This window comes from Podarcis melisellensis, assembly GCF_964234715.1.
Source record: "Podarcis melisellensis genome assembly, chromosome: 11".
NCBI classification, from domain to species: domain Eukaryota; kingdom Metazoa; phylum Chordata; class Lepidosauria; order Squamata; family Lacertidae; genus Podarcis; species Podarcis melisellensis.
Genome location: NC_138543.1, coordinates 60,867,406 through 60,882,194, shown reverse-complemented (window position 1 = coordinate 60,882,194; position 14,789 = coordinate 60,867,406). Strand labels below are relative to the sequence as shown.

General features: G+C 51.3%; 1 protein-coding gene across 1 annotated transcript in view; it reads right to left on the bottom strand.

The window, feature by feature from the left end:
• ARID3C (AT-rich interaction domain 3C) overlaps positions 1-14,789 on the bottom strand; it is a 109,012-nt gene that overhangs the window by 13,633 nt on the left and 80,590 nt on the right. The window contains exon 3 of the mRNA XM_081929795.1: positions 11,858-11,930. Coding sequence (XP_081785921.1) covers positions 11,858-11,930 — 73 coding nt within the window. The remainder of the gene's footprint in view (positions 1-11,857; positions 11,931-14,789) is intronic.

Genomic DNA, 14,789 nt, shown 5'->3' with positions numbered 1-14,789 from the left:
AAATCTGGGGGCGTCTTATACACAGATAGTGCATATGCCCATTTTCTAAATGTGGGGTCCCCAAAAATAGGGGTCATCTTATACATGGGGGCGCCTTATACACGGAAAAATATGGTAATAAATTATTATTATTATTATTATTATTATTATTATTATTATTATTATCATCATCATCACCATCATCATTATTACAGTGCCCAGCATCTGAAGGATCTTTTGCATTGCAACATCTGCACCAAAACCCAACAATCCTGTGGTTCTACATCATGTTCCAAAGGATGGTGGGCCATAGTAAGAACCAAGAACTTCTAACAGGCTGCAGAGGAGAACAAACAAAGGCAAACTCCCATTGCACCAGGAGGGGTGGAAAGTCTCGTTCCAGCTATCTGCCCACTCTGTTCGCCATGGCCAGCCAGGACACTGTGGCTGAGTCAGTCGAATCCAGAGCAGGAGGAGATGGAGAGTGGAAACAGCTGTGGCCAACTGACCCGCCTCACAGCCCACAGACCAGATGCCAGCTGGGCAATTGCAGGTGGGCAACCCCAAAGGACAAGCAAGAAGTTCCCTTTCGTGTCTTCCCTTTAGAGGCACAGTAAGTGTGGGAGATTGGCAGCCAAACCTAACAAATGCCTATTCTTGCAAATCAGCATGTTGTTGTTGTTGTTGTTGTTTAGTCGTGTCCGACTCTTCGTGACCCCATGGACCAGAGCATGCCAGGCACTCCTGTCTTCTACTGCCTCCCACAGTTTGGTCAAACTCATGCTGGTAGCTTCAAGAACACTGTCCAACCATCTCGTCCTCTGTCGTCCCCTTCTCCTTGTGCCCTCCATCTTTCCCAACATCAGGGTCTTTTCCAGGGAGTCTTCTCTTCTCATGAGGTGCCAAAGTCTTGGAGCCTCAGCTTCAGGATCTGTCCTTCCAGTGAGCACTCAGGGCTGATTTCCTTCAGAATGGATGTGTTTGATCTTCTTGCAGTCCATGGGACTTTCCAGAGTCTTCTCCAGCACCAGAATTCGAAAGCATCAATTCTTCGGCGATCAACCTTCTTTATGGTCCAGCTCTCACTTCCATACATCAAGACTGGGAAAACCAGAGCTTTAACTATAGGATGTTCCAAAAGCAGAAGGAAAAATAGCTTCAGAAAAGCATTAGATGGGCATCCTTTGCTTATCTGTTACCTTTTCCTGATGGCACTTGAGACAAGATGGAGGGGGGCGGAGTGAGACTGGGGTGGCTCCTCTGCCCCCAGCATCAGTCCCCCCCCCATAAGCCCAACAAGCAGAGATCCGTCTGGCATTCCCTGCGCAGGCAGTGGGGTCCTGTTGGGCAGAGCACCATGGAAGCAGCTGCCAGCCCGACACACAAGCAGAGAAAAGCTCTTTATTTATGCCCTTCCTTTCTTCTGGGTGGCCGTGAATGGGAGCTATCGGAAAGCCATCCATTTGCAGCCGAGAGGCCGCCAGGGCATCGCCGCTCAACTCAAACGCGTCCGTCACTCAGCGCCGCTTCCTCGCCCCCTTAATTTATGACCCTGATATTGGCTGGGCTGCTCCTCATAAGCTTGAAAAGCCTGGCGCCTTCATTCTTTTCAACCAGATCATTTCACTTGTTTCGTCTCTCCTTGGTCAGGAGGGGAGGGAGTGTGTGTGTGTTCTGGGGTGGTGCAATTCTCCCTTCTGCCTTCCGTCCTTCTGCAAGGCAAGGGATCTCCCTGTGCAATAATCCGAGTCCCAGAACTTTCTGAAAACCCAGAAGCATCTCAAATGCAGGAGAGATTCTGCAAGTCAGGGTAGACAACAACAACAACAACAACAATAATAATTTATTATTTATACCCCACCCATCTGGCTGGGTTTCCCCAGCCACTCTGGGCGGCTTCCAAAAGAATATTAAAATACTGTGATACATCAAACATTAAAAGCTTCCCTAAACAGGGCTGCCTTCAGATGTCTTCTAAAAGTCTGGTAGTTGTTGTTCTCTTTGACATCTGGTGGGAGGGCGTTCCACAGGGAGGGCGCCACTACCAAGAAGGCCCTCTGCCTGGTTCCCTGTAACTTGGCTTCTCGCAGTGAGGGAACCGCCAGAAGGCCCTTGGTGCTGGACCTCAGTGTCTGGGCAGAACGATGGGGGTGGAGACGCTCCTTCAGGTACACTGGACCGAGGCCATTTAGGGCTTTAAAGGTCAGCACCAACACTTTGAAATGTGCTCGGAAAGGTACTGGGAGCCAGTGCAGGTCTTTCAAGACCGGTGCTATAAGGTCTCGGCCGCCGTCCCCAGTCGCCAGTCTGGCTGCCGCGTTCTGGATTAGTTGTAGTTTCCGGGTCACCTTCAAAGGTAGCCCCACTTAGAGCGCATTGCAGTAGTCCAAGCGGGAGATAACCAGAGCATGCACCACTCTGGCCAGACAGTCTGCGGGCAGGGAGGGTTTCAGCCTGCGTACCAGATGGAGCTGGTAGACAGCTGCCCTGGACACGGATTTAACCTGTGCCTCCATGGACAGCTGCGAGTCCAAAATGACTCCCAGGCTGCGCACCTGGTCCTTCAGGGGCACAGTTACCCCATTCAGGACCAGGGAATCCTCCACACCTGCCCGCCTCCTGTCCGCCAGAAACAGTACTTCTGTCTTGTCAGGATTCAATCTCAATCTGTTAGCCGCCATCCATCCTCCAACCTCCAATACTGAGGTAAATGGACAAACTGGTCTCCATTTATTTATTCTATAAATAGGGAGAGTCTTATATTTAAGCATTCCTCCCATGACTCACTTCTCCTTCCAGTTGGGCTATACAGTGGTACCTTGGGTTACATACGCTTCATGTTACATGTGCTTCAGGTTACAGACCCTGATAACCCAGAAATAGTGCTCCAGGTTAAGAACTTTGCTTCAGGATGAGAACAGAAATCGTGCTCCAGTGGCGCGGCGGCAGTAGGAGGCCCCATTAGCTAAAGTGGTGCTTCAGGTAAACACAGTTTCAGGTTAAGAACGGACCTCTGGAACGAATTAAGTACTTAACCTGAGGTACCACTGTACCAGGGTTCAGCAAAGTTTTTCAGCAGGGGGCCAGTCCAGTGTCCCTCAGACCTTGTGGGGGGCCGGACTATATTTTGAAAAAGAATAATGAACGAATTTTTATGCTCCACAATTAACCCAGAGATGCATTTTAAATAAAAGCACACATTCTACTCATGTAAAAGCACGCTGATTCCCGGACCATCCGTGGGCCGGATTTAGAAGGCGATTGGGCCGGATCCAGCCCCTGGGCCTTAGTTTGCCTACCCATGGGCCATGCAGACGCCGCTTAAAATCCTGGCTATATGCTACAGCATCTCTGTAATTTGTTTTCTTATACTGACTATGCACAGAGCCTGGTACGGTTATTGTTTGCATGGTTGTCTGTTAGTTTGGACATAGGTTTATTGAAAAAAAATTACAAGGGGGGGAAAGACAACGATGAATAGGGCAAGCTTCTGAACTTAAAACCCCTAAACGGCCTCAGCCCAGTATATCTGAAGGAGCATCTCCACCCCCATCATTCAGCCCAGATACTGAGGTCCAGCTCCGAGGGCCTTCTGGTGGTTCCCTCCCTGCGAGAAGCCAAGTTACAGGGAACCAGGCAGAGGGCCTTCTCGGTTGTGGCACCTGCCCTGTGGAACGCCCTCCCATCAGATGTCAAGGGAATAAACCACTATCTGACTTTTAGAAGACATCTAAAAGCAGCCCTGTCTAGGGACGTTTTTCATGATTGATGTCTAACTTCAGATCAGCCCCCAAAGGCCCCATCCTGCTTCGTTTCCAGTCGTTCTAAGTCCTGTCGTTTCCTGCTGAAGTCCTGAAACTTTTCACTCTACAAGCACTCAGTGGGTTTCCCCCCATTTTTGCTGTGCTGTTACAGGGGTGACCACGTGCTTGAGGTGGCAGACAATTTTGTCTACCTGGGTACCACGCTAACCGGCAACCTCTCCATCGACCTTGAGCTGGACAAGAGTGTTGGCAAGGCAGCTATGCCAATGCCTCTCCTCTCCAAAAGGGTTAGGAGAAGGTGATGCTAACGGCCAATACCAAGATAGAGGTCTACCAGGCGTGTGTGCTGAGCTCGCTGATTTATGGAACTGAGTCATGGGCAACCACCGGGAGCGACGCCTCAATGCGCTTTCTGTGCCTAGAAAACACGAGGCAAAATGTGGATGAGCCCTGAGCTGCAGAAGAAGATCCTGCTGGATCAGGCCAATGGTCCCATCTGGCGCAGGATCCTGTTCTCACAGTGGCTGAACAGCTGCCCCAAGGGGAAACCAGCAAGCAGGTGATCTGAGCACGAGAGCCCTTCTCTTGTGGTTTCCAGCAACTGGTATTCAGAAGCATCACTGCCTCCAACTGTGGAGGGCAGAGGAGAGCCATCCTGGTTGGTAGGCACTGACAGCCTTGAATTTCTGTAATCCTCTTTTAGAATCATCCATGGCAGGTGGCCACCCAAACTCTGCTTTAAAATCTCCAAGGAAGGAGAGTCCACCACTGTTGAATGAGCTCTTCTCACCAGGAAGTTCTTCCTGATGTTGAGTCAGAATCTCCTTGCTTCTGACTCGAAGCCATGGGTTCGAGTCCTACCCTCCAGAGCAGGAGAAAACAAGCTTGTTCCCTCTTCCATGTGGCCCCCATATATTTGAAGATGGCTCTCCTTTCTCCTCTCAGTCTCCTCTTGTCCACCTCCATGCCACTGTCCCAGCTCAGAAGTTCTTCCTGACGTTTAGCCAGCATCTCATTGCACAGAGAAGGGTTTAGTCAACACGCTGCTCTCTAGATCTTGAGACTCCAGCTCCCATCAGCCCTCCGCGCTCTCCATGCTGCCTGGGGCTGATGGGGGTTGGAGTCCAATGACATCTTGAAGGCATCACGTGGCCACTGCCCTCAAAGAAGAAGCCAAAATAGACATACAGTCATACCTCGGGTTACACATGCTTCGGGTTGCGCGATTTCAGTTTACGCACCGCGCCGAACCCGGAAGTACCGGAATGGGTTATTTTCGGGTTTCGACGGATGTGCATGTACAGAAGCGCTAAATCGTGCTTTGCGCATGCGCAGAAGCGCCAAATCACGACCCGCGCGTACACAGACGCGGCGCTGCTGGTTGCAAATGTGCTTCCTGCATGGATCACGTTCGCAACCCGAGCATCCACTGTAAGGTAAAGGTAAAGGGACCCCTGACCGTTAGGTCCAGTCGTGGCCAACTCTGGGGCTGCGGCGTTCATCTCGCTTTATTGGCCGAGGGAGCCAACGTACGGTTTCCGGGTCATGTGGCCAGCATGACTAAGCCGCTTCTGGCGAACCAGAGCAGCGCACGGAAACGCCATTTACCTTCCCGCCGGAGCAGTACCTATTCATCTACTTGCACCTTGACATGCTTTCAAACTGCTAGGTTGGCAGGAGCAGGGACTGAGCAACAGGAGCTCACCCCGTTGCGGGGATTCGAACCGCCAACCTTCTGATCGGCAAGTCCTAGGCTCTGTCCACTGTACTTAATCCCAAATTCAACTGCAAGTCTTCCTCCTTTGGCAGGCGCAACCGGTGGCTCAATGGTCCTCATCACTCCTGCCTCTGTCCCCTTTTGCGAGGCCCTAATGGAGACGCAGATCGCTTGGGGAGATTAGCCCCCTCGTCCAAGGGACCGGCCGGCAGATTAATGCCAACCGGGAAGCCACAAGACGCGCGTTATTTATGCCCCACACCCTCGGGATCGATGCAGTGTGGGCAGAGCGGGGGGAGCTCAGACGCCTGGGCTCTTATCTCCCCACTGTGGATTTATGGGCATCGACCGCCCCGCCCTAGAGAAGCCGCCACCCTCCGCGGGATTCGATTCCGCAGCCCCGATGGCAGGAGCCTCACAAAGGACCCTGATACAGATGTACAGCCAGGGGAGAATGGCTGTTAATTAGCACCCTTATCTCAGCCAGGAGAGAGCCAGTTAATTAGCTGGGAGAGAATAATGAGGCCGGCGCTCAGCAGAGGCGCCATGAATCTCGTGTCAGATGGAGGGGGGGACCGGGGCGTAGGGGCTTTGTCACCATCACCGGAGGGGGGGCTCTCTGGCAGCACCTCCGTCCCTGGCTGGCAGGAGGACCACGTTCCTTCTTCGAAAGAGGCAGCAGGTGGGTCTCGCTTAGGGTCTAACTGATCCTGTTTAAGGCTTGGAAAAAGTCCCATCCACCCCCAAGTCAAGAGTCATCTAGGATTTTCATTTGCTTCCTGTTTTTGTTGTGTGTTTTTTAAACGGGAGGAAGCTGCAGTCTCTTTTCCTCACAGAGCGCAACATGGCTCACTTTTTTGAGCCACCTGTAGGAAATTTTGTGTGCTCAGCATTCAGGGCTGGCAGCTGCGTGAGACCTCAGGAAGGCAGGGATGAGGGACGCTCTTGAGACAGGGCCAGGAAGGCAGTCAGGTTGGATTCCCTGCAGACTCCAAAAAGGAATTGAAAAGAGTCGTGGCTGCTGTGATGAATGTTGGAGCAGGAGCCATGCAAATAGGGGTGAGTCCATCTCTGGCTTGCTATCACTGCCTTGAACTCACTGTGTGAGTGCCTGGAGATGGTTGGAGGATGGATGGCGGCTAATGGATTAAGGTTGAATCCTGACAAGACAGAAGTACTGTTTTTGGGGGACAGCAGGCGGGCAGGTGTGGAGGACTCCCTGGTCCTGAATGGGGTAACTCTGCCCCTGAAGGACCAGGTGTGCAGCCTGGGAGTCATTTTGGACTCACAGCTGTCCATGGAGGCACAGGTCCATTCTGTGTCCAGGGCAGTTGTTTACCAGCTCCATCTGGTACGCAGGATGAGACGCTACCTGCCCACAGACTGTCTCGCCAGAGTGGTGCATGCTCTGGTTATCTCCCGCTTGGACTACTGCAATGTGCTCTACGTGGGGCTACCTTTGAAGGTGACCTGGAAACTTCAACTAATCCAGAATGAGGCAGCTAGACTGGTGACTGGGGGCGGCCGCCAAGACCACATAACACCGGTCTTGAAAGACCTACATTGGCTCCCAGTACGTTTCCAAGCACAATTCAAAGTGTTGGTGCTGACCTTTAAAGCCTTAAACGACCTCAGTCCAGTATACCTGAAGGAGCGTCTCCATCCCCATCGTTCAGCCCAGACACTGAGGTCCAGTGCTGAGTGCCTTCTGGCGGTTCCCTTGCAGCAAGAAGCCAAGTTACAGGGAACCAGGCAGAGGGCCTTCTCAGTGGTGGTGCCCGCTCTGTGGAACACCGTCCCACCAGATGTCAAAGGAAAAAACAACTACCTAACATTCAGAAGACATCTTAAGGCAGCCCTGTTTAGGGAAGTTGTTAATGTATGGCATATTAGTGCATTTTTGGTATTTGTGAAAGCTGCCCAGAGTGGCTGGGGAAACCCAGCCAGATGGGCGGGGTACAAATAAATTATTATTATTATTATTATTATTATTATTATTATACGGAAGGAGTGGAGAGAACAGGTTGTAATATGGATGCAAAACTGTCTTATGAGGTAACACTGGGAAAGTTTCCCTGAATGGAAGCCTGGGGAGATGCTGCCAGTCAGTGCAGACAGCACTGAGCGAGATGGATCAATGATCTGACTCAGGTGAAGGCAGCATCCCATGCACAGGAGAACATCTAGGTATGCGCTGCGCTGTATTCATATAACTGTAGAGCTGGAAGGGACCCTAGGGTCATCTAGTCTAACCCCCTGCAATGCAGGAATTTCAGCTAAAACATCCATGACAGATGGCCATTCAACCTCTGCTTAAAAACCTCCAAGGAAGGAGATTCCACCACCTTCCATCACACAGTTAAACAGTTCTTACTGCCAGAAAGTTCTTCTTGATGTTTAGTTGGAATCGCCTCCCTTGGAACTGGAAGCCATGGGTTCAAGTCCTACCTTCCAGAGTGTGAGGGACTCGGTCTCGGTCTCAGAACCAGAGGAGACTCAGTCTGCCCCGGATCCTTTGCCTCAGGCATCACCTGAACCTAGTCTGGGGCCTGATCCTGAAGAGTCCCAGTCTGCACAGGTTTCCCTGCAAAAAGCACCAGCTGGGCCGAGTCAGGGGCTTGATCCTGCCCTGGCTCCAGATGCGGGGATGACCTCGTTGCCTTCAGCTGGGCCACCACTTACAGCTGCTCCACTATCAGTTGGGTCAGGGGAGGCTGAGGTGGCCTCTGGGTCTAGTAACCCACTGACGTCTCCCGAGCTGCAGAGACTCAGGTCTGAGAGAAGGAGAGACCTGAGTACTCGCAGGAGGAGTGCTCGCCTTCAGGCGAGACAGGTGAGTCGCCGGGGGATCAAGACCGGCCGTTACCCCATCAGAGATAAAAGGCTGTCGGACCCCACCCCAGGTTGCGGGAGCAACATTGCTGTTTGTCAGATCCTGCCTGAGATCCTGTACCTGTCCTTGCCTGGTTTCCTGCCTCATGTCCTGCTTTGGCCCTGTTGGACTGACTCCTAGCGGAAGCTTCAGATTCTGGACCAAACCTGGACCGTGTTTCATGGATTACCCCTGGGCGCAGCACACAGAGCAGAAAACAAGTTTATTCCCTCTTCCATGGGATAGCCCTTCAGATATTTGAAGACAGCTTTCAAATCTCATCTCTGTCTCCTTTTCTCCAGGCTACACAGACCCAGCTCCTTCAATCGTTCCTCATCAGGCTTGCTTTCCTAGCCCTCTGCCCATAGAATTATGGAATTGTAAAGTTGGAAGAGACCTAAGAGTCATCTTAGTTGAAGATGCTGGAATCTTCAACTAAGCCACTCATGGCAGGGATAGAATTTTCTGAGCATTGTGATGTCCAGCTTATCTGTCCGCCAAGTTTTTTGTCTTTCCATCTTGCTCCTTGATCTTAACGACAAGCAAGTTATTTATGCTCAGGAACACTCTTGATTTTAATGGCGATTCCCGCTTTTCAGGGCAGGACCCTGGAAGCAGAAGAGGGCGGGACACAGGGCTGCCTTCAGACCACGGTGTTTCCCCCCAGCCGTGGAGCCAAGCACGGGGTTCTGGCGGCGCTTGACAGACAGCGGCTCCCGCATTGGAAATCGGTGCCCGGTTTTGTTATCGGGGTCAGGCGGGATAAATAGGAAGCTCCAGCAATTGAGGCGATTCGATAAATGCTTTAACCTCTGACCCCGTCCTCCCAATCCCCCATCGAGCCGCGGAGCCATTTTCAAAAGGCTCCCCGGCCGCAGCCCACGCCGTCCAGAGGCTGCCATCAATTAGAGCCCTTTGCCAGAATCTGGATTAATGAACATGCCGCTCGATAGGAAATAAAACCCCAGGCAGAGGTTAATGTTGCGCTAATTAACTGGGAGGGGGAGGCTGGGAATGGGGGGGTTGGGAGAGAGAGGAAAAAGAAAGAAGCTTTTGGAGAAAGATGCTTTGCAGGCTTGCCTTGGCATCCCAGAGAGAATCACGGGGTGGAAGCGCAAGATGGATTTATCTCCCAGTTACCAAATGAGTCCAGGCCAGAATGGAGATTTGACCCTGTGGCTGTCCGGACGTCATTCTGCCTCTCTATGTGCTCTTTGTGGGGCTCCCTCGGGAGACAAGCCGGAAGCTTCCGTCGGTTCAAAATGTAGTTGCCAGAGTCTCCGCCGCAGGTGTTGGTTTATGATTATTTATTAAATTTGTATACCACCCATCCAAAAGACCACGGGGCAGTTCACAACATTGATGAGGTCATATTTCATTGATCTTATTTACACTGGCGACTCAATGCCACTGCAGGTCACATTCGCACATGAAAGTGAACCTTTATATGATACCGTGGTACCTTGGTTCTCAAACTTAATCCGTTCCCCTCGACTCCTGAAACTTTTCAAAAACCAAGGCGCAGCTTCCTGCACTCTAATCGGAAGCCGCGTCGGACATTCGGCTTCCCAAAAATGTTCGCAAACCTGAACACTCACTTCTGGAGTTGCAGCATTCGGGAGCCGATTTGTTCGAATACCAAGGTGTTCGAGACTGTCTCGCCAGAGTGGTGCATACTCTAGTTATCTCCCACTAGGACTACTGCAATGTGCTCTATGTGGGGCTACCTTTGAAGGTGACCCGGAAACTACAACTAATCCAGAATGTGGCAGCCAGACTGGTGACTGGGGACGGCGGCCAAGACCTTATAGCACTGGTCTTGAAAGACCTGCACTGGCTCCCAGTACGTTTCCAAACACAATTCATAGTGTTGGTGCTGACCTTTAAAGCCCTAAATGGCCTCGGTCCAGTATACCTGAAGGAGCGTCTCCACCCCCATTGTTCTGCCCGGACGCTGAGGTCCAGCTCCGATGGCCTTCTGGCAGTTCCCTCACTGTGAGAAGCCAAGTTACAGGGAACCAGGCAGAGGGCCTTCTCGGTAGTGGCATCTGCCCTGTGGAACACCCTCCCACCAGATGTCAAAGAGAACAACAACTACCTGACATTTAGAAGACATCTGAAGGCAGCCCTGTTCAGGGAAGTTTTTAATGTGTGACATTTTAATGTCTTTTTTATTTTTGTTGGAAGCCGCCTAGAGTGGGGAGACCCAGCCAGTTTATGTGGATCTTTATTTCTTCAGGTGTGTGTGTGTGTGTGTGTGTTATTCCCATTGTAAGGTGGCAGGATAAAAAATGCACCGAAATTAATAATAGAATTGTAGAGTTGAAAGGGACCAACAAAGGTCATCTATTCCAACCCCCTGCAATGCAGGAATCTCAGCTAAAGCATCCATGACAGATGGCCAGCCAACCTCTGCTTAAAAACCTCCAAGGAAGGAGACCCCACCACCACAGAGAAGACCCTCTGTCTGGTTCCCTGTAACCTCACTGCTCGCAGAGAGGGAACCACCAGAAGGCCCTCGGCGCTGGACCTCAGTGTCCGGGCAGAACGATGGGGGTGGAGACGCTCCTTCAGGTATACAGGACCGAGGCCGTTTTGGGCTTTACAGGTCAGCACCAACACTTTGAATTGTGCTCAGAAACGTACTGGGAGCCAGTGCAGATCTCTCAGGACCGGTGTTATATGGTCTTGGCAGCCGCTCCCGGTCCCCAGTCTAGCTGCCGCATTCTGGATTAATTGCAGTTTCCAGGTCACCTTCAAAGGTAGCCCCATGTAGAGCACATTGCAGTTGTCCATGCGGGAGATAACCAGAGCATGCACCACTCTGGCGAGACAGTCCGGAGGCAGATAGGGTCTCAGCCTACGTACCAGATGGAGATGCTAGACAGCTGCCCTGTACACAGAATTGACCTGCGCCTCCATGGACAGCTGTGAGTCCAGAATGACTCCCAGTTTGTGACCTGCTCCTTCAGGGGCACAGTTGCCCCATACAGGACCAGGGAGTCCCCCACACCCACCCACCTCCTGTCCCCCAAACCCAGTACTTCTGTCTTGTCAGGATTGAACCTCAATCTGTTAGCCACCATCCATCCTCCAACCGCCTCCGGCCATTTGGGAGGAGTGGGGTTCATGGGGGGCACCATCCGCCTGGTGCCCAGGCTGGAGCTAGGCAGGGCAAGAAGATGAAGGAGACAGACAAAATTTCCTTTCCCCACTTCCCTGCTCTGGAAGCAAAGAGCAAGGGGGAGGCGCTTGGTTCCTGTCAGCTGGGATGGGCTGAAAGTTCCCCTTTTGGCTGGAGAGGAAGCGTGATAATAGAATCACAGAATTGCCAGAATTTGGGACCCCCAGAGGACATGTAGTCCAACCCAGGAATCTCAGCTAAAGCATCCATGGCAGATGGCGATCCAACCTCTCCTTTAAAAATTAGCAATATTATTATGTTGATGCAATGACGGTGCATTAGGGGTGGCTGTGAATTCCTGCTCCTCCCTTCTCCAGAACCCTGGAGAACGTCCGACTCACCTCTCTTTTGCATGAAGCCAAACAAATCGTCCAAGAACTCCTTGCGTTTGGGGTCGGTGTCCAGTTCGTAGAGCTGCAAATGTGGGAGAAAGGAAGGCAAGAGATTAGGGCAGGGCAGGAAAGGGTTTGGGCCCCCTTCCCTAGAGGCCAGACCCCCCCCCACAAAGGTCAACAACAACAACAACTATTATTTATTATTATTTATACCCCACCCATCTGGCTGGGTTTCCCCAGCCACTCTGGGCGGCTCTCAACAGAACACTAAAAACAGAATAAAACTTCAAACATTAAAAAACTTTCCTAGACAGGGCTCCCTTCAGATGTCTTCTCAACGTCAGATAGTTGTTTATTTCCTTGACATCTGGTGGGAGCCACCACCAAGAAGGCCCTCTGCCTGGTTCCCTGTAACCTCATTTCTCGCAGGGAGGGAACCGCCAGAAGGCCCTTGGATCTGGACCTCAATGTCCGGGCTGAACATTGAACAAGGACAACAGCAGGTCTTCAGGGAATAGATGTGGGGAAAGGAAGAGTTTTGCACTACCGTGAACCCCATTAGGTCTCCCCCAAAATGTACTGCGGACTCCAGGACATCATTTCTTTATTTCCCACCTTTTCCTCTAAGGAAGTGCTGCAAAAGTTTTGCTCTCCCTCTTTCTTGAACCCCCACAACAACCCTGTGAGGTAGGTTAGATTGAGACGCAGTGACTGCCCCAAAAGTCACATGCAGTGAGCTTCACAGCTGAGTGGGGATTCGAACCCAGGTCTCCCAGGTCCTCCTCTGGCACTCTAACCACTATGCCGCAGCAAGCTCTCTTACGATGAAGCTCTGGCCCCCTCTGCCCATCGTGCAAATTCAAATCGTTGGTTTATTGCCTCAATTTGATTCCCTCCCCCTCTTTCTTTTTTCCTTTCTCCTTCTGTGTTGGAACTCCTATTTGGAGACTTCCCTGGCTTTTTTCTGGCCCACATAGGACCAGTCTGGATAGTTGGCCTTGGTGAAGATTTGATGTTTTCATCCCCAAAAAGTTTTTGATTGAGTTTCCACTGAAATGAGGTTGCATTTTAATGTTTTAATGTTGTATTTTAATCTTGTTTTTTAAGCTGTATTTCAATCAATTGTTTTTATATTTGGTTGTTAGCTGCCCTGAGCCCTGAGGTCTTGGCTGGGGAGGGCGGGGTATAAATAAAATTTATTATTATTATTATTATTATTATGGTTCTGCCCTACAATCGCTGCAACCACCACCCTGTAAGGGAGGCCAGACCGAAAGACAGGGACTGGCTCCCCAAGGTTACACCTAGCAAGCTTCACGGCCGAGTGGGAATTTGAACCCTGGTCTCCCAGGTGCGACACTCTAACCACTACACAACACTGCCTCACTTTGCGGCTGAACCAGGAGAAGATGCTGCAAGTCCTACGCTTCCCATTTGCAGGTCTTCCCCTTCCTCTGAGAGCGGGGGGGGGGGCGACGGCGAGTGAATCTGCTCCCCACAAAAGCTGATGGGGGGGGACAGCTTGTGCTTCTGCCACCAAATGGGTACCTAATTCCTCCCACCCACACCAGAAGGTGGCGAGAGCCAAAAGGGCCCCTCTCCCTCTTTGCAACCAGAGAAGAGGCCGAGAGCCGTCCTCCCCCAAGGGAGCCATCGCCACCCCTCCTGGTCCTCCGCAGAAACGACCTTTGACCTTTGCGCGGGTGGAAGAAATAAATATTTGATGGTGCTCGGGCGATCGCTGTTGAGCCTTCCTTGACACCTGTAGGGACTGCCTCCATCTCCCTGGCCACCTCCTCCCTTACATCAGGGCAATTAGCAGGATGGGGGCAGCCCCCTACTGACCTCTGACCTCTATTATCCGGGCTCCAGCAGAGTGAAATTGATGGGGAGGGGAGGGGAGGGCGCTGCGCTGAGTACCTGTGCCTTCTTCCCGCAATGAAATCTGGCGACGTTCTGATTCCAGACTAGAGACTCGGTAGCTTTTTAAAAAGGTTGACTTTTTTTTTTTTGCAAACATTCCAGAAACAATCATTATTTTGGTCACGAATGCAAACACAGGCATCAAAACTGACCGCAGCCACGATAAGGCTTTAAAAAGAATTGTTTTCTGCATGTACGGTTTAGTGGTTTCGTAGCCACAAACTGAAGCGGCTGCGATGTGATGTGGCAATGATCACACACCCTCTGCAACTGCACCAGGTGAGCCCAGATGTTTAGCAGCTGGAGAAGCCCACATTTCGTTTTTGAACCAAAGCCAAGTTTCTAGTCCTTAAGACTGCAAATGGAGCCTAGAAAATGTGTGGGCTGTGCCCAAGGATCCGGGGAGAGAAAGCGAAGTAAATTACGGAAAGGAAATAAGGATTTTCTGGATCTAAATAACGTCCACATTAAAAACCAGATTAAGGCTTTGGAGGCACAGAATTTGAGCAGACGGAGAACAGAAGCTTTCTTCCCCCCCCCCCCCTTCAAATGAGAAACAGAGTTCTGGTTTTGTTGGAAGCCACCCAGAGTGAATGGGGAAACCCAGCCAGATGGGCGGGGTATAAATAATAAATTATTGGTATTATTATTACTAGCCTCTGGCTAGTTTTTGAATTCTGGTGCTGGAGGAGACTCTTGAGAGTCCCATGGACTGCAAGAAGATCAAACCTATCCATTCTGAAGGAAATCAGCCCTGAGTGCTCACTGGAAGGACGGATCCTGAAGCTGAGGCTCCAAGACTTTGGCCACCTCATGAGAAGAGAAGACTCCCTGGAAAAGACCCTGATGTTGGGAAAGATGGAGGGCAGAAGGAGAAGGGGACGACAGAGGATGAGATGGTGGGACAGTGTTCTCAAAGCTACCACCGTGAGTTTGACCAAACTGCAGGAGGCAGTGGAAGACAGGAGTGCCTGACGTGCTCTGGTCCAGGGGGTCATGAAGAGTCGGACACGAC